This window comes from Balaenoptera ricei, chromosome 10 (assembly GCF_028023285.1).
Source record: "Balaenoptera ricei isolate mBalRic1 chromosome 10, mBalRic1.hap2, whole genome shotgun sequence".
Taxonomy (NCBI): Eukaryota; Metazoa; Chordata; class Mammalia; order Artiodactyla; family Balaenopteridae; genus Balaenoptera; species Balaenoptera ricei.
In genome coordinates this window covers 25,038,884-25,061,578 of record NC_082648.1, presented here as the reverse complement: position 1 = coordinate 25,061,578, position 22,695 = coordinate 25,038,884, and the positions used below count along the sequence as shown (strand labels likewise).

At 37.1% G+C, this 22,695-nt stretch overlaps 1 protein-coding gene across 1 annotated transcript in view; it reads right to left on the bottom strand.

Moving 5' to 3' along the window:
• Nucleotides 1-218: 218 nt before the first annotated feature.
• The window catches only part of FAR2 (fatty acyl-CoA reductase 2), a 149,486-nt gene continuing 127,009 nt past the window's right edge, over nucleotides 219-22,695 (bottom strand). The window contains exons 5-12 of the mRNA XM_059935546.1: nucleotides 17,529-17,706; nucleotides 16,138-16,182; nucleotides 14,044-14,162; nucleotides 12,768-12,835; nucleotides 10,134-10,305; nucleotides 5,501-5,630; nucleotides 2,689-2,816; nucleotides 219-1,791 (exon numbers count right to left, since the gene is read on the bottom strand). Of these exons, the coding sequence (XP_059791529.1) occupies nucleotides 1,629-1,791; nucleotides 2,689-2,816; nucleotides 5,501-5,630; nucleotides 10,134-10,305; nucleotides 12,768-12,835; nucleotides 14,044-14,162; nucleotides 16,138-16,182; nucleotides 17,529-17,706 (1,003 nt within the window). The 3' untranslated portion in view covers nucleotides 219-1,628. The remainder of the gene's footprint in view (nucleotides 1,792-2,688; nucleotides 2,817-5,500; nucleotides 5,631-10,133; nucleotides 10,306-12,767; nucleotides 12,836-14,043; nucleotides 14,163-16,137; nucleotides 16,183-17,528; nucleotides 17,707-22,695) is intronic.

Genomic DNA, 22,695 nt, shown 5'->3' with positions numbered 1-22,695 from the left:
GTAGCTGTGATGAGTTTTAGTTGCTTAGGCCCCGGGTACTCTATGTGAGTCACAGTCCGTGTTCTTAACGTGAAATCCTGCAATCAGACGCGCACTTGTCTCGCAAATATGAGGAAAGTTGGGATAACAGTTATATTATTAATACAGGATTTTGAGATTAGTTTTTTACTCATTTGCATTATACATAAAATATTTGTAAACAAACAAAACAACACCTGTTCTCTAAACTTATAGATTTATTTTATTCATTGGCTGCGTTGGGTGTTCCGTGGCTGTGCGTGGGCTTCTCTAGCTGCCGAGGGCTGCTCATTGCGGCGGCTTCTCTTGTTGCGGAGCACAGGCTCCAGGCGCTCAGGCTTCAGTAGTTGTGGCACGTGGGCTCAGTAGTTGTGGCTCGCGGGCTCTAGAGCGCAGGCTCAGTCGTTGCTCTGCGCATGTGGGATCTTTCCGGACCAGGGCTCGAGCCCATGTCCCCTGCATTGTCAGGCGGATTCTTAAGCACTGCGCCACTAGGGAAGCCCCTCTCTAAACTTAGAGTCACTTAATGAAGTCTGTCCTTTTCTGCTGCACATTCTACAGGTAACACTCTGCAACTGGAGTGATCAAGATACTAGCAAATCCTGGTGAAAGAGTAAACTTCCCCACTTATAGAAAAAGCTAAAGCTAGCATTTAAAATTTTATTTGAAATTTTGCTTTCCTCAATGGCAAAGATCAGGGAAATGGGTTTTTACATTATTCTAGCCTAGGACCTTCCTCTAACATTAGTCACTCTAATCTCTAATCGAGGCCTGAGCAATATAAACTTAGATATGAAGGATTTGGAGACTTTAATGAAGAAGAGGGAAACCCTTAGGAGGTTATCAGGAAAACTGGAGATTCAAAAGATTTAGAAATAATCGATGTCAAATTCAAATTACGGGAACTAATTTTTACTTAAAAGCATAATAAAGAGTCCCAATGAAAATACACTTGAGTCTTCACTTTATACATAATTATTTACACCTCTTGGTTTTTTTTAGGTTTCAGAAGTGGGTATAGTTAAGGAAAATGTTAAATGTGAACCCACTTTTCTAATTCCCCCAGCCCTCAAACAGGACTCCATGGTATAACACAAAAAGAAAGCAGAAACCTCGGTGGAGAATTATTTCTCTAACAGCATTTGTGAAGATGTTGAGACCTTCCTTCCTCTACTTTCCTTGATTTTAAACCTTTATACTAAGTACACTAGAATGGTTCCAAGGTTAGAACTGCCTTTCTTTAGCATATCTCAGCTTCTACCATGTGTTCTTCCATGTTTATTGAGTTGAAATTAGTCCTCTCAAGGAGGAAAAAGCTAAATATGGGAAGATGGGTGTACTTTGGTGTTTTATATTCAAGAGCATAGAATAGAGTGTTAGGAAACAATCAGGAAACAATTTTTTCCTAACATGTACGATTATAGGCTAGGATATGACTTTCCTTCTCTCACTGAAATAAAAATGTATAGTTAAGAAATAAGGATATACGTGACAGCACATTTGACAGGTAATGACTTGGACATATTTGTTACTACCTAATCTTGAGAACCACAGTTGCTGTTTTAGAGGTATCTGAGAGGTTCCAAACAAAAGGAGATCGCCAAATGTTCTCAGACCTTGAGTGTGCTGGATGCCCTAAAGTAGGAGAGGAATTTGTAACAAAAGCTCACGATGAAGAACCACACATTCCGAGCCACCTGAGATCTTGCAATGAGAAGGCGCCAGGCGATGAGGAAGAGGGCAGTATTAAAGAGGTAGTGAATATTTCGGAGCCTGGAAACAGACATATACAACCAAAGTCAAAACAGTACCAAATACCCAACTATGTTATTTGAAGCATAAATGTATCTTTTCCTGGCTATGACCAGCAAATAACTAAGTGCTTAGGTATGTGACACTACCTGATGGCCTTTTGATTTTGATATCTTTCATTTCCACCACATGCCTTCTGAGTAATCATTTCTATAGTATTCCCCTGACTAGTTTCCCTTTCTCATACCTGCTTTAACCTGTCTTATAAACATGGCTAACATAATCTTTCTTAAATATACTTTGACCATATTACTATATATCACAAATCTTCCCTGGTTCTTGTTCACTAGAGGGTAAGTTCTAAAGTTCTTGCTATGCAACGTTCCTCTCAGTTTGCAATTACTTCTCCCATCCTAATTATCTCTGCATTAAAAACCCTTCGCTTCCACCAGAATTATGTCAGATTACTATAATTCTTTGTCCCTTAGGGATTAATTATTGAGAGAAATTTCAGGCAGTCAGAGGTCTTGAAGAGCGGTTAACTGATTTGCCCATGTTAAATAGCACAATCAGGTTCCTGCCTGTTGGGTATTCTTTCTCTATACCACGTTATGACAGGATGTGGTAGAAGAAACAAACTTGGGTTCATATCTGGCTCCTGTACTTAACCATGTGCGACTTGCCCACTTACCTTCTTTGAACTTAAATAGCTCTTTGATAAAAATGGGATAACAGAAATAATACCTGCCTCACAGGGATGTGGTAAAGTCTAAATGAAACAGTATATTACAGGGTATATAGTATAAAGGCTCAAAAAATATTAATTCCTCTCCTCCCCCGCTCATATTTCATGTCTGGTATAAAATCAGATACACATGGTAAGTGCTCAGTAAATATTAACTGACTGATTATATTTACCTTCTTAAGTGTTGCTTTGCTTCTGGGATCCCAGCCATATCCTCTTTCAATAAATACTTCTTAACTCCTAAAACATAATTTTCAATGTATTCCAACCAATTCAACTGGCGCACATCGAAGTTGAATACCTGAAAGGCAAGAAGAGATTATGGATTGTCAGAATTGCACAGCTGGACAATCACTTTGTTCATCTGATGAAGTTTCTTTTACCTAAATGAGTGACATTCAGTTTGGAAGATTTAGGTTGTACCCCTCCAAACGAGATGATTTGAGCTGTTATTTTAAAGGCAGTAACAATATGGATTACCATTTATGTATGAATATTTAAACATGGATCAAGCACAAATATTTGATCTTTAGGAAGTCTTGGAAATTTAAAGGAACTGGTATTAGTCTGGTGAAGGCTAATTTCATTTCAAGTAAATAAGGATTAATTTTTTTTTTTTAAAGAGAATAAATATGTTAGGGACCAAAACAAATTATATGTGTCTTTTTCTTTTCATTATTCTTCAATTTTGGTGTTCTCCCCTTGCCCTAGCACCCTTTCCTGAAATATCACTACTTCATTATGCTGATTAAGGTAAACTTTGGACTTAAGTTTAAACCAAAGGCTTAAATCAAAGCTTTAAGGACTAACTTAGCAGAATTTATATTCTCTGTTTGCTTTCGAGATGTTATCCATTATGTTTCTTGGTGTGCCACAAAACAAAGCCCTTCAGAAACATTCAGAGTGGTAAGAAAAGCTTTGCTTCTCTTAGAACACTAGTGTATTTTCTTTTCTTAGACAAAGAATGCCATGAAACTATATTTTCTTTTCACTTTGCCACCAGAAATCTTAAGAACAAATTCCCTGCTTAAATGCAGTGACTTAGTAGGATCTTGTAGACTGCATATGAACGTTCTGTTTTTCCATTCTTACTCTTGATTTCATATTTTAGTACATACTTTTCCTGGTTTGATGTTTTATTTCTGTTTTGTGTTTTTATTACATGTATTTATTGCAAGTTATCCCAAACCTTTGTGAAATAAATTGGAGTATTAACAAAGAAGGCAGATGAGATTAACGAGTTCCAGAGAGTTTCACAGACTTGTCCAAAAGCTGAATTGCTTTCCAAAAGTAATTCTGTATCACTTTGTTTGGATTTGTTTATTTTCCACAGTATCATTAAATGATACTTATTCATCTATATAAACAGAGGCTTTTATTTTTATGCTATTTCATGTTTCTAAGTTAGATTTCAATGAAACCCTAGTTTGGAATCCTCATTCCATACGGCAAATGAAATTGAATTCTGAGCCACACCAGAGTTTGGCATTTATATCCAAGTATTCATGACTATTACATTTGCTAAGATATTTGGAAAGCATATGTTAAATCCACTGCAGTTTTGATTCTTTTTTTCACAAAATTTTTAGTTATTTTAGGTAAAAATATTTGTAAAATGTCAAAAATGAAACTCTAAGCTTATTACCTTTTGAATTATTTAGATGGGTAAATTCCATGGAGAAAATGCAATAAAGATAAGCCTATATAACATTTGATGCTAATTTTAAAAATAATTTCTAATAGCCTGAGGGGTTTTAAAAAATAAGCTGGTTTGATCCATGCATTTTAAACACAGGTGCTTAGAAGAATTTTGTCTATACAAGGCATGTAAACATTTCTGAAAAAAAAAAATCTCTATTTCATGTCCATTTTAGAGGTACACAGCAATGATTTCAGTTAAAATATCTGTCTAAATCTCAACTGGTATATTTAACATCGTGTCTGACTGCAAGTAACCCTTAGGTTCCATGGTGGGAAGTAATTTTAGGACTTGGATTTGAATCATGCTCTATGAGGCTGGTATGTACGAGCTAGCAGGTGAGGCTAGCTAGCCATCTAACATTTACTTCTCAGCATGACTTGGTTTCTTCTACATGCATGACTTGGTTTCTTCTACATGCTGGCAAGCACAAGACAAATCAAGAAATGTATCTTTTCTTTTAAAAAAGTTTTAGCGGAAAATGTCAAGAGAGTGAAATTTTTAAAGCTTAATTAAAAACTAAGGATATGCTCAAGAAATAAATGACTGAGAAAATGAAGCCAGGGACATGTACAAAGTACAGAAGATTTCTATATTTGCGAATTTCAGGACAACGTTTGTGACTGCTAAGAAGCTAATATATAGAAATAAATGGCACTGATCCTGAGTGATTAAAGTGAAGGCCTATCTGGAGAAATAAACGTCTGAATTGTCAAAGAGAAATCATTATAGGGAGGAAGACTGACAATGCTAGAGAGAGGGCAATGCTGATGGCGGGAGGTCTTAGCTGGGCTAGAATGCAGAGGTGGAGGGGTTAGCTTATCTAAAAAGATAAGAAGGAAGGAACTGTAGCTTTGGAGATGCAGAACGATTTTGATTTGACAAGAACAGTGGATGAGAGAGTTCCTGACCAGTAAAATTATTTTTTTTCATTGAAGTCATGTTTTGGAGGTTAGGGGGGAAAGATAGAGGTACTGAGGATTTGTTGAAAAGCGAACAGCTATGGAAGTTGAACAAAGGATTGAAACAAAGTATATGAGACCTGACTGCAGAACAGCAGTGAGAAGCTCGCCAAAGGCTAAGAACCTAGATCACTTACCTACATTAAACTTGCTTCCTGCAACTGTGTTGATAGCATTCACTAATTTTCTTAGCCAAAAAGAAAAAAAGAAAAAAAATTCTGTGTATATAACAAAAACATCCTTTATTCATCAGCTCTCCAGGTCAAATAATTCTAAATTCTGAATGGGTAAGGTTTTCCTGTTGGTTGTCAGTGCTGTACTCACTCTTTGGTCTTCAGGACTCAGCTTGGACATCAGCATTTCTGTATTGTATGTGCTCCATTCCCAACTCCGGTTGATGAAATACTCCAGCATGGAAAGGGTTCTTAAAAGCCGATTCATGAGTTTTGTCATCCTGAGGTAAAGATCACATAGGAGCGAATATCAGTGCACCACAGATGGCTGCTTCCCTGCTACTCTATAGGGATATATGACAAATTATGTTTGAAAAAATATAAAAATTATTTCTTCCCACTTTTTCCAATTCCACATTAAAACTCTTATTTTTTCCCCCTTCCATGTTAACACTCTGTTGAATGAAGGGAAGGGGATGAATCTAAAGGCGCTTGTTCTATCAGGCATTTTAATACCACTAAACCTCCTCTTTTCTACCATCTCTTTCTCAAGAGTTGCAGATATTTTAAAAGCCTAGCCAGGTATCCACCCCTGATGACATACTGTTCAGTCTTTGAATTCTGAGGTAGACAATAAGAAAACTTATTTCTCTTTTTTATTGTATGTTCTTGGATTTTTTTAAAAAAACTAATTGATTCGAGGTCTTATTATATAATTTCTAGGCAGAAGTGGTGACTGTATTAGCGTCCAATGAACCAAAAACAGTTATTAACTGTAATGGAGATTTAAGGGGAAAATAGTTTATTTGTTAATAATTTACTCAGTTAGGCATAGTGCTGATACTTTTAAAAAATATTATTTCCACTAATTCCCATAACATCCCTGTTACGTAGTTATTTATCTGCATTTTCAAGTAAAGTAAACTTAAGAAAGATTAAGTGGCTGTGCTAACGTAATGTGTCAAAGCCAAAATTCCAACTCAGTTTTGACGGACTTCAAAAAGCCTCTGTAAACTCACCCCCTGTATCCCATTGCTTAAGATGGATCACATCTTCTGACCCCATGGTCAGGACCTGCTGTTTGAACTTCCCAACTTTATAACAATTTGTAAAAAAACTTTTGTATGCTTTCTTATTTGATCCTCACAGTATGATTCTGTGAGTTAGTCAGGGTCTATACTGTTTATCTTCATTTTACAGACGGATTAATAGGTTCAAGGTCACATGGCTAACGCTCAAGTCTGGATTTTCTGGTTACAAATCACCTTTGGCCTATAGAACATTCGATTTTTATCTTAATCAGTTAGACTAATCTTGGTAACAGTTATTACTATAGTTGACCCCATAAAGACTTATGATGCTATTTGGGGAATTTGGTCTTATTTCTGGTCAAATCCTACTGCCCATATCCCTGATGACTCATGAGGTACTTCTCTCATGGTATCATGGGAAATTCTTAGGCAAGGATGTAGAATCAATACAAGCATCATAATAGGGTTCCATTTACTATTGTTATCTAACATCTTGGCTGTAAACTGATTTATGTTTATATTTATATCCTCCCACAGTTCATCTGTTGAAACCTATTCCTCCTAATAGTGATAGCATTTGGAGAAGGAGTCTTTGGCAGATGGGTAATGCCCTTATAAAAGGGACCCCAGAAAGCTCCCTTGGCCCTGCCAGCATGTGAGGACACAGAGAACATGGCTGTCTAGGAACCAGGAAGTGGGCCCTCAGCAGATGCCGGATCTACCAGCATCTTGATTTTAGACTTCTTAGTCTCCAGTACTGTGAGGAAATAAATTTCTATTTTTTGCAGGATCTCAGTTCCCTGACCAGGGATTGAACCCGGGCCATTGCAGTGAAAGCCTGGAATCCTAGCTACTAGTCCAACAGGGAACTCCCAAATTTCTGTTGTTTATAAGCCACCTAGTCTATGATATTCTGTTATAGCAACCCAAACAGACTAAGGCAACCTTTATCCAGTCTACAACCCTGACATAATTGATATGATTTCAATAGATTTAATTTTTAAAAATAATCATTGCACAATGATTATATATATAATATATATACATTGTATATATAATATTGTATATTATATATACAATGGTGAAACATTGTATGTACAGGACTATAACAGCATAATAGTATTTTTTTTAGAAAGAAAGAATACATTTATTACTCTCAGGTAGTAAAGATCTTAATGTGTACAATGCAAAAGCTATAAAGGGAAAGTGATTCATTTTATCACAAAATGTTTAAACTTCTTTGGTAATATTAATTTCTATATTCTATGCACTCTTATGTAAAACCCTATAAAATAGGTATGATTACAATCCCCTTTTTACAAGTTAGGAGTTAGAGAGGTTAAGTAATTTAGGGCTCATATGGATAAATTGGTGCCAGGATTTAAATATGTAAGTCTGACTCCAAACTCCATGCTCTTAAGACCTGCATTATATATAGCTTCCCTTGTATTAAAAAAGCTTCATAATTAGAACTACAATATAAGAAACTGACTTCAAGAAAATACATGAAATATATATTTACACACACACACACACAGAGCTTCCATAAATTAAGTACAACCCAATAGAAAAATAGGAGTATTACTCAGCCATAAAAAGGAATGAAATAATGCCATTTGTAGCAACATGGATGGACCTAGAGATTATCATATTAAGTGAAGTCAGACAAAGACAAATGTCATATAACTTATATGTGGAATCTAAAGAAAAATGATACAAATGAACTTATACAGAACAGAAGTAAACTCACAGACATAAAAAACAAACTTATGGTTACCAAAGGGGAAAAACGGGGAGGAATAAATTTAAAATTTGGGATTAACAGATACACACTACTATATATAAAATAGATAAGCAACAAGGACCTGGAAAAGAATATATACATGTACATGTGTATATACGCATATATGTGTATCTGAATCACTTTGCTGTATGTATACCTGAAACACTGTAAATCAACTATACTTCAATAAAAAAAGAAAAATTAAAAAAATAGGTGAGAAATAGAAGCAAGCAACTCATACCAGAGAAAACACGAAAGTCCAATACACAAATGAAAGCCCAGCCCCTCCAGCAATCAAGGAAAATGCAAATCAAAGTGATGAAGAGATGCTATTCCTTGTCATTAGTTTGATCATTCAAAACATTGAGTTTTGCAAAGTATTAATGAGAGTGAGAAAGAAAAGACTTGTACTCTCACTTGCTGTTGTGGAGGTGTAAATTGACAGAGCCTTCCTTTAAGGCAACCTGGTGGTAGTCATAAAATCCATATACTCTCCAATCTAGCAATCCCACCCCTCAGCCTCCTCCCCAGATCTAGAGGCACATTCTAGAAAAAAGCATGTTTGTTGCCCCATTGTTTGTAATAGCAGGGGAAAAAGACAGCACTAGCAGAATGACTCAGATTTTCATGGAATGTAAGTGAAAAAGTTAAAAGTGTGTAGGATTGATTTATATATACACAGAGATTTATACATACACTTACCTCAAAGCAAAACTGTATATATGTCCATATATGGTTGTAAATACATAGACGATTACACACAAACACACATGGGGAAGGAAAGGGTCCAGAAGGATTCTAGGATTTTCTGCCATAAAGATTATTCTTAAGATTCCTATCACATAACAAACCCAACCATTTCTCATGAATATTACAATTTAATTTCTTACAAACAAAATACTTAAAGATTTTTATTGGGCTCCTTCCTCCTGTGTTTTCCTTTTGTACTTACCAAACTTTGCCCTTCAACCAGGTCTTCTAACTCTGATATGTTTGAAAGGCTTTAGCGTTTCTGCCAGGAATGTTTGGTTTTCCTTCTTTTCCCATCTTTATTTAATAAATCCCTCATACTTTCCCACAGACACAGCATCTCCTTTTTCACCTTGCTCAAGAAGAAACTGACAATTGAGTTATGAACGCTAAGTAAGGTCTCTGAAAATTTGGATAAACTCTACATTGCCTAAGTTTCAGTCATTTGCTCTGCTAATAAGGATGGAAATAAAACACGCTGAGAGAGACTTCTTCCTTTAAAAGGAGCTAACATCATGCTTCTGAGGCTTGATGGCAGGGATTGCCTTTAGTAGTTATGATAATGATGACACATATAGTATTATTCAAGTGAGACGGGTACGAAGGGACATGTCCTAGGTCACACAGCTGGAAGGTGACAGAGCTGCCTCAGCATCAACATACTTTCATTCGACCTTGTTCCCTCTACTCTCTTCACTCATCTCCAGGTGGCAGTAAATCCAATTCTGGTTTCTCCAGATCTTTTCTCTGTCACTTCCTTTGAGACTACTTAAAATTCTTCCTTTAGCTTCCATTTCCTCATTTGTAAAATTGGGATGATGAGAATATTCTCCTTGGGATGTTGTGAGAATGAAAATGAGATCATCATGCGCCATCCCTTGTGTGTATGTGAGGCTGTTACCATTGTACATTTTAAGATCATCTAACAATTTAGAAACTCCCAGACACAGAATCTCAGTTGCTTTTCTTTGTAGGTGAATGATTACCTGCTGAATTCATCAAGCAAGTTCCTTAACATATAACTTCCTTTATTATGACAAAGGATCTCTAAGGTAGGCTTTTCACTACTACTGCTTTGGTTGTCCCCTTATATATACAAAATCATAAATATATATGATTCAGTTGTCACCTTTCATCCCCAGGTGACGGGAGGGCTAAGGACTTGGGGCCCTAAACTTCCACGCAGAGACACTCCTAAAGCTATTGTCTCAGCTTCTCACCTGGGCTTCCTTCCCGTGAGCCGCAGATAGAAGTCATAGATAATGGCAGGGGCCCGGTGGCTGACTGCATTCCAGTACTGGGTTGTGACGTTGTTGGTTGTGAACTCAGCCTTTGGCCTCCTGAAAGCTCTCTCAAGTGGGATTTTTTCAAAGGTTGCCAAGACTTGGATCCCTGGGGGAAAAAAAAAAACAGAATAAGTAAGTGCTAAGTCTAGGAGCATATAAACCCACTGTGGTGGATGGCATTTGCAATGGGTCAAAACAATAAATAATAAGGATTTGTCGTGTAGAGTCATGAATCAATTTCTGAGAATAATATTAAGATTTTTATGCCGGGCAAGTGGTCACCTGCAAAATCAAACAATTTGAATAGGTTAAGAATTGGGTCCTTCTCTTGAAATTTTTACTCTAAAACAACTTCTTGGGAAAATAGTTTTAGTCCATACAGTGAAGTATTGTTCAGAAAAACTTAAATCCATCATTCAATTTCCAGGTTATCTAATCTATTCTAAAGCCCAAGACAGAGCCTAGGGGTGTTATTTCCTTGGTTGGATCATTTACTTGCAGGAAAATCAGGAAAGTTTCTTGACATTTTACTTAAACTTTTATAAAGATTTAAGTAAAAGAGAGAATATAAAAGCAGGACTCCTTCGTGTTGGTTCACTTTAAATACCAGTCTTTTACTTCTTTGGTATTCCTACTGCTCTGGAATACATCAGACTCAATTGTTTTACTCTTGTCTCCAGAGTTTTTTAAAATAATAATCTTTTAAAAAATATTATTACATATATAAAACCTAGTTTAAAGCTTTTAGTGTATAGTTGTAAATCCAATATGTCTTTTCAAAAGGTATTCATTCATTTGAATTCAATTTTGATGTTATTTATGTAGAATTTTCAAAGAATATGCTTAAGTTCATTACTCAGTTATGTTGAAGCTATCAGTTATTATGGTAATATGATTACTGTCCTCCATAAAAGATACTACCTAGAAATCTGTATGAAAAATATATACCCTATACAGAAAATATTATCAAGAAACATCTGATTCCTGGGTCTTTTCCTCCCAGAGGGATTCATATTAACTTTTAGGAATCCCTAGTGGGTGGTCATTACACATTCAGGAGACCTGTCTTCTATCAATACTTCTACATCAGGCTCCAGCTCCCCATATGCACTGAATAAATCATTAACTCTCTCTGGGCCTTGTGTGTCAAATAAAGTGAGCACACTAGATTATTTTTAAGATCACTTTCAAATATTATTATTCCACAAAATAGATAGTAAACATTTTCAGCACTGAAGAAGACTATTTTGAATCTCAGGAATGGATTTTACATGTAGCATCTTTTTATTTAAGAGTTTAGGTATCTTGGGGACTTCCCTGGTGGCGCAGTGGCTAAGACTCCGCCTGCCAATGCAGGGGACATGAGTTCGAGCCCTGGTCCAGGAAGGTCCCACATGCCGCGGAGCACCTAAGCCCGTGCGCCACAACTACTGAGCCTGTGTGCCACAACTACTGAAGGCTGCATGCCTAGAGCCTGTGCTCTGCAACAAGAGAAGCCACCCAATGAGAAGCCCGCGCACCTCAACGAAGAATAGCCCCTGCTCGCTGCAACTAGAGAAAGCCCGCGCACAGCAACAAAGACCCAACACAGTCAAAATAAATAAATTAAAAAAAAAAAAAACTGTTTAAAAAAAAAAAGTTTAAGTATGTTGGTTGCTTCTATTAATGCCTCTTTTTTTAGTGATATCTTAATTCTGTTACTGAGGTAGAGGAGATTTATTTTTATTTCCAAATATTGTCAGAATTATTTAGCTATATGATCTAAATAACTGGATATATTAGCTAAAGAACTTTGATGGTAGTAGATAATTTCATTTTACTTTTACTGAAGTAATAACTTTGCAAATAGAATAGCAGAGCAGAGTGCTCTGAATTGGAAATGAGATTCTAACAAATTAAGCACATTTGATTTTTTTTCAACATCTAGTAGCTAAACAGTTAGATGATCTAAAAGTTTCAAATATTTGCAAGCAAATCAGCTTTGAAATTGACAAAGGAGAGTACAAGATTGGTTAGCTAGTTTTCTATTATATGCAGGATTAATTCAATTCAACAGGATACATTCAAGGTTACACTATGTCTGACAGCATAAATTAATAGAGTATCACTGACTCAATAACACGAGTTAACATTATTGGACTTTTCTAAATCTACTTGGCCATTGATTATGTCACATTCTCAGTGATGCGGCCAAGGTATGAGGGCTGTGTTCATGAGAGCAGTGGCTCAGCAGGCAGAGTATTTTATCACTGACATTGCTTATAATTGCTGACTTTTACTTGGCTTTATTTATTTTTTAAATGTCTATAGCCAATGGACCCCTTATTGCTTACAATCATGCAGCTATCCCACTGGCCCCTTTCTTTGGTATACCACAGTACATCCTAATTAACTCTTACACATTTACAATTTGCAATTATTTTTATCTCTCTACCTATGTTTTGTCTTTTCCCCCATTAGACTCTAAGCTCCATGACACACTTTGTCTATCTTTTTCCCTGTGGCAGACCCTAATCGTGAGTGAGCAGACTCTCATTGTTATATAGGTACATTGTTACAGGCACTTACCCATTTTGCCCCAATTACAGGGATTGAGGTTGCCAGATGTACAGTGGTAGATCAATGTTGACTTAGGTCTGGAAAACAAAAGTTAGATAAATACAACAAAATGGAGAACGAACGAAAGAAAGATAAGGGAAAATAACATTTAAACAAGGTTTTTTCAATAATTCCCGTAACTAAGGCACCCTACGCAACACTTTCATTTTTTGTTCCTTTTTTGGGTTAATAAGCAAAATAGAAGAAGACTAGGAAAAGTGCAAGTGTGTGTGTGTGTGTGTGTGTGTGTACATGTGTACGAGGAAAAAAATCCCAATAGGTTAACATATTTATGGAGCAAATGGAGGTAGCATGACGATGAGAAAGCAGATCATGTTTCTAACTTCTTGATATCTTTATTGGGCAAAAATATGGGCCATATTTTTTCCTAAATCCAGTGAGGCTCTGTTGGATTGGAAAACATCTAAATGTCTAACTTTCAATAATTAATAAAAATTAACTTTGTTTACTTTTACTAACAAAGCTAAATATACAAACATCCTATTATTTTTTCCTTGTACTAGAAAATCCCGCCCACCCCGCCCCCACCCATCCCCTGCTACACACGCGGTGATCTGAACTTTTGGCATTTATTAGGAACTGAGGAGTTTAAAAAAATATGCTCTCATTTCATCCACTTTTATCTCCTTTGCCTTAAAAAAGGAAGCTGTATTTTAGATTACTGAATAGAAAGAAAAGCTTTTCGGTTATCAAGAATTAGATGGTTAAATGATTTGAAGAATTTATTACTTTATGATCAACCAAGTACTAACCAGTATTTATAAAACAACTTAATGCATATACGATGGCATAACTGGAACTCTGTGAAATATTGAAATGGACACCCTCTCACATTTGGGGTCTTCCACAATAAAATGCATATATATATTTAAATAAATTTATTTATTTATTTATTGGCTGCGTTGGGTCTTTGTTGCTGCGCGCGGGCTTTCTCTAGTTGCAGCGAGCGGGGGTTACTCTTCATTGCAGTGCACGGGCTTCAGTAGTTGTGGCTTGCGGGCTCTAGAGCGCAGGCTCAGTAGTTGTGGCACACGGGCTTTGTTGCTCCATAGCATGTGGAATCCTCCCGGACCAGGGCTCGAACCTGTGTCCCCTGCATTGGCAGGTGGATTCTTAACCACTGTGCCACCAGGGAAGTCCCAAAATGCATGTATTTTGAAAAGGTGCCTAACACAGTCTCCCTCCTTCTCATCAGTTCTTTGAAAGCCAGCTTATGCATCCACACCTGTGAACTGCCGTGTACCATCCTACAGCCAAGGTGAGATTGACGACTATATCTGCTGGAATTAAATCTGCCACAGCCATCGGAGTAGCTCTTATGGACCGAAGAAACCCCTTCCCAGCCTGCACAGGAAAAAGGACATAAAATATATTTTAAAAATTTATTTATTTGGCTGCGTCAGGTCTTAGTTGCGGCACGCGGGCTTTAGAGTGTGGGCTTAGTTGCCCCACAGCATGTGGGACCTTAGTTTCCCGACCAGGGCTCGAACCCCCATCCCCTGCATTGGAAGGTGGATTCTTAACCACTGGACCACTGGGGAGGTCCCAAGGACATAAAACATTGAACCAGGTCTTAAGTAATAGCCGGGATTAAAGTATACATCAGACAGGTAATACGAATCCTGTTGGTGATAACGGCCAGCACTGATCACTGCTTACTAGGTTCCTGCGCCAAGGCTGACTGCTCTCAGCCCATCCAACCTCCCAGCCGAGTTCATCTTAAGTGTCACCATTGCCAAGAACCGCTAGGGGTCCTCAGGTTCCTTTCAGAGTGAAATTCCTCAAACTTGTGAGAGGTTTAATGTATTTGGTTAATTAATAAACAATAAGAATTAGGGTTCCCAAATTCCCCATTAATTTAGCTTACCATTTCTTAAATGATGTTGTTTTCTGCTAGTGCCTACTAATTTACAAGCAATAATAGACATTAAAAGTTTAAGAAACATTTTTTAAAAATTAATAAAATTCTACTACTTGACAAAACTTTTTTTACTACTTGGGGGAAAACCTACCATTATTTACTTTTTGTTCAGTGTCTTTGTTTACCTCACAGATCACTGATGTTATACAGATGTAAGAATTGGGAATTATTCATGTTAATACATGTTGTGTCAGTAAATAAAGAAGTCAGTTAATAAATTAAAAGTCACGTTTAATGACTTTATAAAGTAATTGGTTATTTACACCCTGTATGTTTCCAACATTAATTTGCAGTGGTTAGCACTTTCTTGTGTTCCTAATTTCTGTTTTCTTGTAACTGATTTCCCTTACTTTGGACATAGGAAATCAGTCTGGAAAATTTTAGAAAATTTGAATTATTGTGCAGCTTTGTAAACAATGTAATAAAACTCACTCTTGGATCATGTTAAAATAGTTATGTTCTAAGTTACCAAATGCTCACCCCAACTAAGCCTCAAGAGTTGAAGGCAGGTAGGGAACAGAAAAAGAAAGAAATCAGAAAGGAGTTCATTGTCATTGTGTTTGACAAGTAGTTATAATTCACTGTCTTATATTTGTATTGTAGTTCATGTTGGATCTAGTTCTAAGAATAACAAAGGCATAGTCTGAAACATGAGATCCCTAATAAGATTTAAACTCATTTAAAGAGTGGAAGTCCTGTCCATTGTCCTAAAGAGTAGAGTTGTGGTTCTGGCCCTAAGATGCTTCAGTGTGAACTGGGAAGCACCACAGCTCACTGGATCAGTCTCCACTGCCGGGAAACACACACAAAGTGCTGCTGACCCAGAGGAATGATTGATGTTTCTCCTAGTCTGTGAGAGTATTATTGTTGAAAAGTGTTTCCTATAGTCATCAGTTTTTATATTTGAAAAATTTGCTCCAATTGGTAGTTTTCTTTCTTGTATCTATTAAGAAATTGATGTTGATATATTTTATGAATTTATATAATTTCTATCCACACGCACATAAATTTAAAAATCTTTGTGGGGTATGAGTTCTAGTGCATCCCTAATTCAAGCTACGGTTAAAGAGCAAAAAGGGGGAAACACCCCCATCTTGTGTTAACTAAGGGGAAATACAGGCATGGTACTAGATGTTCAAAAGAGTTTCCAAAAATAAAACTCCTAAGTAGTAATTGATGATATCACAGTCTTTCTGTTTTCCTGATAATGATATCCACAGATAATTAATTTCATTCTGCCTCTATTTTCCAATTGGCAAAATTGAAATAAGTTGCATCAATTGTGGTTAGTAAAGTAACGCTTATGGTTTTGCGTCAGTGAAGCTAAGCCAACACTTGCATTTTGTCACTATCCCTCCACTACTTTTCAAGTAATTATTTCCACACCGTTATACATACCGCAACAATGAGCCCAGTAGGTCCATTTATGTTATCAACCCAACCCTAAAAACAAAAGAAAAAAAAAAGATCTCTAATTGGTTCCACATGTCAGAAAATCCTAATATCTTTGGAACATCTGCAGTCTAATCTTAATAAACTTCAAACAAGAGCACTGAGACCCCAGCCAATAGAACTGTCTAATCCAGTATTTCTAAGATTTCAAACAGAGACCAATGAGAAAGCACTGGGTATTTTTTGGACTTGGTTTGTGCAAGAATTAAAATTCTGCCAGCATTTATTTCATAGCAGGAATCATGGATGGTTGCAAGTTGTTTATGACATCTTATGAACTAAACTGGATCACATCTTAAATATCATAATCTGCTAACCAATTCATTTTCCCCACCTGGGCCTGATTTTAACTCCTCAAGGGAACATTTCAAACACAGTTTGTAGGAAATGTCCATTTCTTGACAATTGTAAGAGTCATAGCATCTTTCATTCTATCTATGTATGTATGTATCTATCTGTCTATCCAGCTATGTATCTATCTATCTATCCATCTGTATTAGCTTGCCTACAGATGTTAAAGATTATATTTAGGAGCAGTTAGAGACAAATGTCTCTTTGAGTTTGTCTCCTAAGCCCTAAGCAAGTCAGTTGACCTCATTATGTCTGTTTCTTTATCTGTGAAAGTCAAAAATGTGTGTGTAAAGTGGGAGAGAAGAGAGGAGAAGTTGAAGAGATTAATATTAGTTGAGCCTTTTACTAGGGACCAGGCATTGCACTAAGCACACCTCATACATCGACTCATTTGATCAACCCTCCACAGTGGGTGGGATTAGCCCAGTTTTACAGATGAGACAGCTCAAAAGCCTGCATGTCAGTAAGTAATGGAGCTTGTATTTATCTGGTGCAAAAGCTTTACAGAATTTCTTCAAAAAAGATGGTATAATTCAAAGTACTTTCTAAAAGATATAGCAGTATACAGAGATAAAAATTATTATTCCTAAACTGAGGACTTTTCTCTGAGCTTCCTGATTCCTATTTACCCTGGCAATTGTAATACTACCAATTTGGCCATCAAGAACATTCTGCTATATTTAAACTATAGTGGGGAAGCCAAGAAATAAAACTATTTCCCATGGCAATTTTGAGACGAGAGTTAATGAGAAGCTAATTTAAGACTCCACCCAACTCTAGGACAGTCAGTGTCACACTCAGAGGAGCCCCATGCTCAATAAATCCTGAACCGAATGTGGACTTCTGTCCCAATATAATGGGTTCACATTTGATTTGCTGTACTTAGCTCTACATACTAAAAAGAAAAAATAAGACATCAGAGAGTAATTGGGCTGGAAGGATGCTGGTTTGGAAGCAAAGTGTGGAATCCAGGCGAGTGGGCTTACTGGGAAAGGCTCCTGCCAGGTTGCTCCCACGATGGAGGGCCGTATGATGGCAATATTGAGCTTGCCGCTCTCCTGCTGCACCACCATCTCTCCCAAGGCCTTGGTGTAGGTGTACGTATTGGGCCGATCCCCGATCAGCTTGGGTGTGATCTCATCAATAATAGCATCGTCTAACCACCTGAAGGTAGTCAGAGTAAAAAAGAATGCTAGCAACATGTGTTAGACAATAGACCAAAAAAGAAACTGTGAGACATCGACAATCAAACAAAACGTCCCCCTTCTAGCTTGAGTTCTGGAATTAGGAACTGTCAGAGGACACCGAGGCTTGAGAATGTACCTGTCCAAATGATGCATGACGGATGAGTTCTTTGCTCTCCACTGCTCAGCCCAATATTACTAGTCTAATCCTATGGCCTCCTGCCTCGATAGATTTATCCGATAGCTATGCAGTCTGCTACTTGATTATATAGACTCAATCTCTATCTTGAATTGTTTTCTCTCAGCAGGAATGTACCTATGAAGGTACATTCAATGAACGCATTGCGAGGGCCAGTCGGGCACCTGACAGCGGGCTGGCTGCCCTGGTCATGGACTTGAGAGTCTGTCCTCCGAGGCTCATCAGTGGCAGCCCCACTCATTCACTGTTGTCCAGTTAGAACCTATGGCACCAATCTTGTAACCTTCAGCTTTGATTTTTTAAAAATTCTACTCAATGCCTCAAAAAAGAAAAGCAACTACACTTAGCAGACTTACAACATTTTAGCAAATCTATGCACTGTATTTTGAAGGTCTGTTTAGAGTCTATGCTAATAACTTGGTAATAATTTCCAGAGATTTCCAATGAGTTCTGAAGTGCTCTTATAACTATTAATAGTCTGTCAAGTGGAGTGAGAATAGCACTGTGAAGCAGCTTTAATAGAGTGATTATTGAATACCTTCACTTACACGAAGACCTGCATCACGAATAACTGTTACCATGGCATTAGCCTAATATTTTTTTAAAAGATGTTAGAACCATTTTGATAATCCCAAAGTCTATCTGATCTTCTCTAAGAAAGCAATCAAACTATTGTCGATTAAATATTGAATGTTTCTCTTAGTTGGTAGATCTATTTGGTTAAACTTTTGATATAATATAGTTTTTAAAAATTAGGCTATATGTCAGTGTGATTTTTATAATCCATGTGTTTGGTACATGCATTCCTATTTTATCGGACCCAGCGCAATCATACTATTTTGATTGCAGAAAAATCTTATTAGAGGTTATCGTCTTCCTCCCATGACAAATTGTTGAGTATTTAATATGTGCTTAATGCCAAGACTTATTCAGAAACACAACTCTCAATTTCAGTAACTCTCCGATATTGGAGAGGACCATGAGCACTGCCTGTGATGGTTTGGTTTTCCTTGCTTTGCGGCTACTAGTGCTGAGTATTTTCTAGCCTAGTATCAAATGCCTTCTAGTATCAAATGCCTTCTGATTTACACTGAAAACGGAAAGGTTGAGAAGTTCCTAAAATTAAAAACAACTCCAAATACTTAGAAAAACAGAAGATATTTCAATTGTATAGTCACTCTAGTGTTGAGAGAGAGTGAGGGATAATGCAGGCACTTCTCTATCTGTCTAATAATGTTATCGTTACCTCATCTTATTTGTGGGTCAGCAGTGGATTAACTGACCTAAGACCATTTTTTTTTTTCCACCTGCAAAAACATACAGGTTACAAAAACTGAGTCAGAAGAAATACAGCCTAACTTTATTAAGGCTGTAAAAAAAAACAATTTTAAGAAAACATCAGAAGCCAGCAATGCTAGTTATATGCCACATGGCTGGTACCATGTGCTGTTATTGCTGTTGGTGTGTATGGAAAGGGTAACACCTGGAGGCTTCCCCAAGTTTGGTGAGTTAGCTGATCTTAGAAAATACTGGTTTCGTAGGTTTCTAAGAACACAAAGCAAAAGAAGTTGTAGTGTTCTGTAGATGGTCTGCCTCTACTATTTGTAGCTCCCCCATATTCTACTGTATCATCTTCTCGTTTCCTCCACTTTCACTTATGAAAAAATGGCAATAATTATATCTGTTCTAAATTTTCAGGTTATATGAGGACACACAGGAATATTTACAACTACACTTACAGCTATTTGATAAAACAAAATGAGCCCACAAATCTAAGACATTCTTATTTTTAGTAAAACAACCAAGAAGGAAATATCTACAAAGGTAATAGTTGGTTTAACAATATCTTTTCTAATACAGCCAAACAGACCATATCTCATCCAGCCATTTCCCAGGTTTGAAGAGGAGATTAATGTAACAAATATGCACAGCCATTGGTTAAGTGATGTCCTTTTCAGGACCTAAAATCAGTTCATGCTCTTCTTTACCAAAGTTTGAGTTGCTGCTGCTGTTGTTTGTTCTTGATCAGTTTTTAAAATAGCGAATAAGTTATTCGCTATTATGGAAAAAAGACAGCATATAAACCAAAGAACATTTCTGAAATTAAAGCCAATGCCCTTCAGTGTACTCAAGATGTCTGAACCCATGGGTTCCAAATACTAAACTTGTACTTAAATAGCTTCAAAAGAAGCAAAAAGTTATTGAAGACTTCAGAAGTTTGTGTGTGTCACACACACACACACACACACACAATTTCCTCTAAATATTACTTTTTTGGTTTGAAACTTATTTATTCAACCTCCTAATATCATTAATTTCATAATTTACATATTTACTGAATGAAATAGCAAGAGTAATATGTATTTTTCCTCCTAATTTTCTTATGCAATAAGCAGGGCAAGCTAGATATACCTAGAGGTATATTGGAAAAGGTGTCTGGGAGTAAATACTGGACACACTGCTTCATGGTAGCCTTTGCTCTCTTTTCTCTCATCTGGATTATGTTCTTCCCTTGATTATCATGCCGTATGTTCTCGCCCATGTGTCTGTTTCCCCACTTTACAATGAGTCCAGGAGGGATTATGTTTTTAATGATTTTTATCTCTGTGTCCAATCACCTTTCTGCCCCCAGGAACGAGCTACCTTATTCAGTAAATGTGTGTCCTCCCACAAGACAGTCTTGATTGGCCAATTTATGTGCTGGCAAAGGTTTGGGAAGCTGAGATGGATAATGATAGGACAGAATGGGTGAACTCAGAAGGAGGTGGGGTTGTAGGGAGACTGAGGGCAAGGAAGAGAGGCGATGTCTTTGCAGAGAATGAAGAAAAATTGGAAGTTAATGTCCGGCGGCAGTGGTGAAAAGTGCTGGGAAGCTGAAAGGTTAAAGGTTGACCAACTTCAATTTGTCAGAGTTGGCTTCAGAATAAATTTAACACGCTTCAAAGTAAATTTGAACCCTTTATTGGGGAGAAGAGTATATCTGAGCCTAATGCTTGTGGTAACTTGGCCTCTGCATTACCCTATAGACTGTCACTGAGCACCTATTCTGGCTCCAATGACCTGACAACATGAACATTATTCAGTTTGTTTAAGAAACAATTTAACCCTGCTCTGATTCGCATTAAAGCCTGGTACACAGAAATGACAGTTTTTTTGTCAGCTGCTTAGATGCTATCTTAACGCTGTACAATCCTGACAGTAAAAGCACAAATGCTAAAACCAGCTTCTTCCTTTCCCCTAGAATAGATAAGCATTCTTAGTGTTAACAATGTGCTCTTCAGCACGAAGGCAAAACTACTTTCCAACATTTGACCTCTTTTTGTATTTCCCAAAGGGCCATTACCGAGGCTGCTGTGACCTCAATTTCCCTGCTTCTCACATGCTCTACCTGCAGCACATCTGCCATGGCTGACTGCAATTAGTGTTTGATCAAGAAACAACTTTTATGTTTCACCTGGCAGATCAGCTGTGTCTTCTGGTGGCCAAGTAGCTTAAAGTATGATTTTTAATAGGTACAAATCTATCAGGAACTTTGACTGGATTAAAGCATCTAGGAATTGAAAGACAACACAAAGTGAGGGCAGTGGGAAATTGATCATTTTCTTGTTGTCTAACTCCTGGTTCCTTTAAAAAAATGAGGACCACTGCAGTACTAAGAACAATGACAGAACCCCATGGGGTTACTGTTAATAAAAATTTCCAAGGGAAATAGAAACGTAAAATTCTTGGAAACTACTTTTATTTTAACTACAGTTACTACAATTACAAAATAGAGATGAAATCAGAGAAAAATATTTTCTTAAAACACAGCAACCAAACCTGGATTTAGGTGCGCTAATGTTTATTAGGAATAACTTTAATGCTATTTGTCATTCTAAAATTTAATGCTATTTGTTATTCAGAAAATTCCATCTGATATAGGAATTGTTGAAACAGTCATGAACAATGGTCTAGTTGGTGATGGGCTGCTGGGATTTATTCAAAGCATTATTCCAAACTTAACACATAGGTTTTATTCAAAGTTTAAGAAGAAAAAAGTGCAATCTGAAACAGGGATAAGATGTGGGCATATAGGTATTTTATACACAAGACTTCACATCCCCAAATATCAGCTTGCTATGGAATTCTGTCATCTATTCTTGCTTTGTCTAAACAAACAAAGAAACAAGAACAAAAAATACCAGCTGGAGTGGTATGAACAGCAATCATCCAGTTCCATCAAAAAGTGTTCATTCATTCAGGAAATATTTGAGTTCCTACTATGTGCTGGCCCTGGAGAGCAAGAAGGAGCAAGAGATACTCTCCTCCTTTGAGAAGTTCATTGTCCACTGGGGAATACAGACGAATAACCAGACATTTAGAATGACCTGTGCTAAGCACACTGATGAAGATGAGCACTCTGGGAGCACCAGGAACGGCCACCTGAGCCCGTGGGCTCCGAGGGGGGAGCTTTGATGTCTGGAGAGGAACTCACCAGGGGAAGCAGAGGTGGAAGTAGTCTCTAGAAACAGAACCACCTAAGCAAAGGCAGAGAGGTAAGAGAGAGAGGGGTGAGTACTTCCGTGTGACTGCAGCACAAATGTAAGGGGAGGGCGGAGAGGGATCGGCTGGACAGATGGTCCTTAGTATAAAATTCTGAACAAATAAATTGTAGTAATGATGTTCTCCCTGTTTAAAAAAAAAACACCTTTATTTCCTTAATTGCATTCAAAATGAATTCTGTTGAGATAAAATATAATTTTATTCCTAGTTCTATTTGGCTATATATAT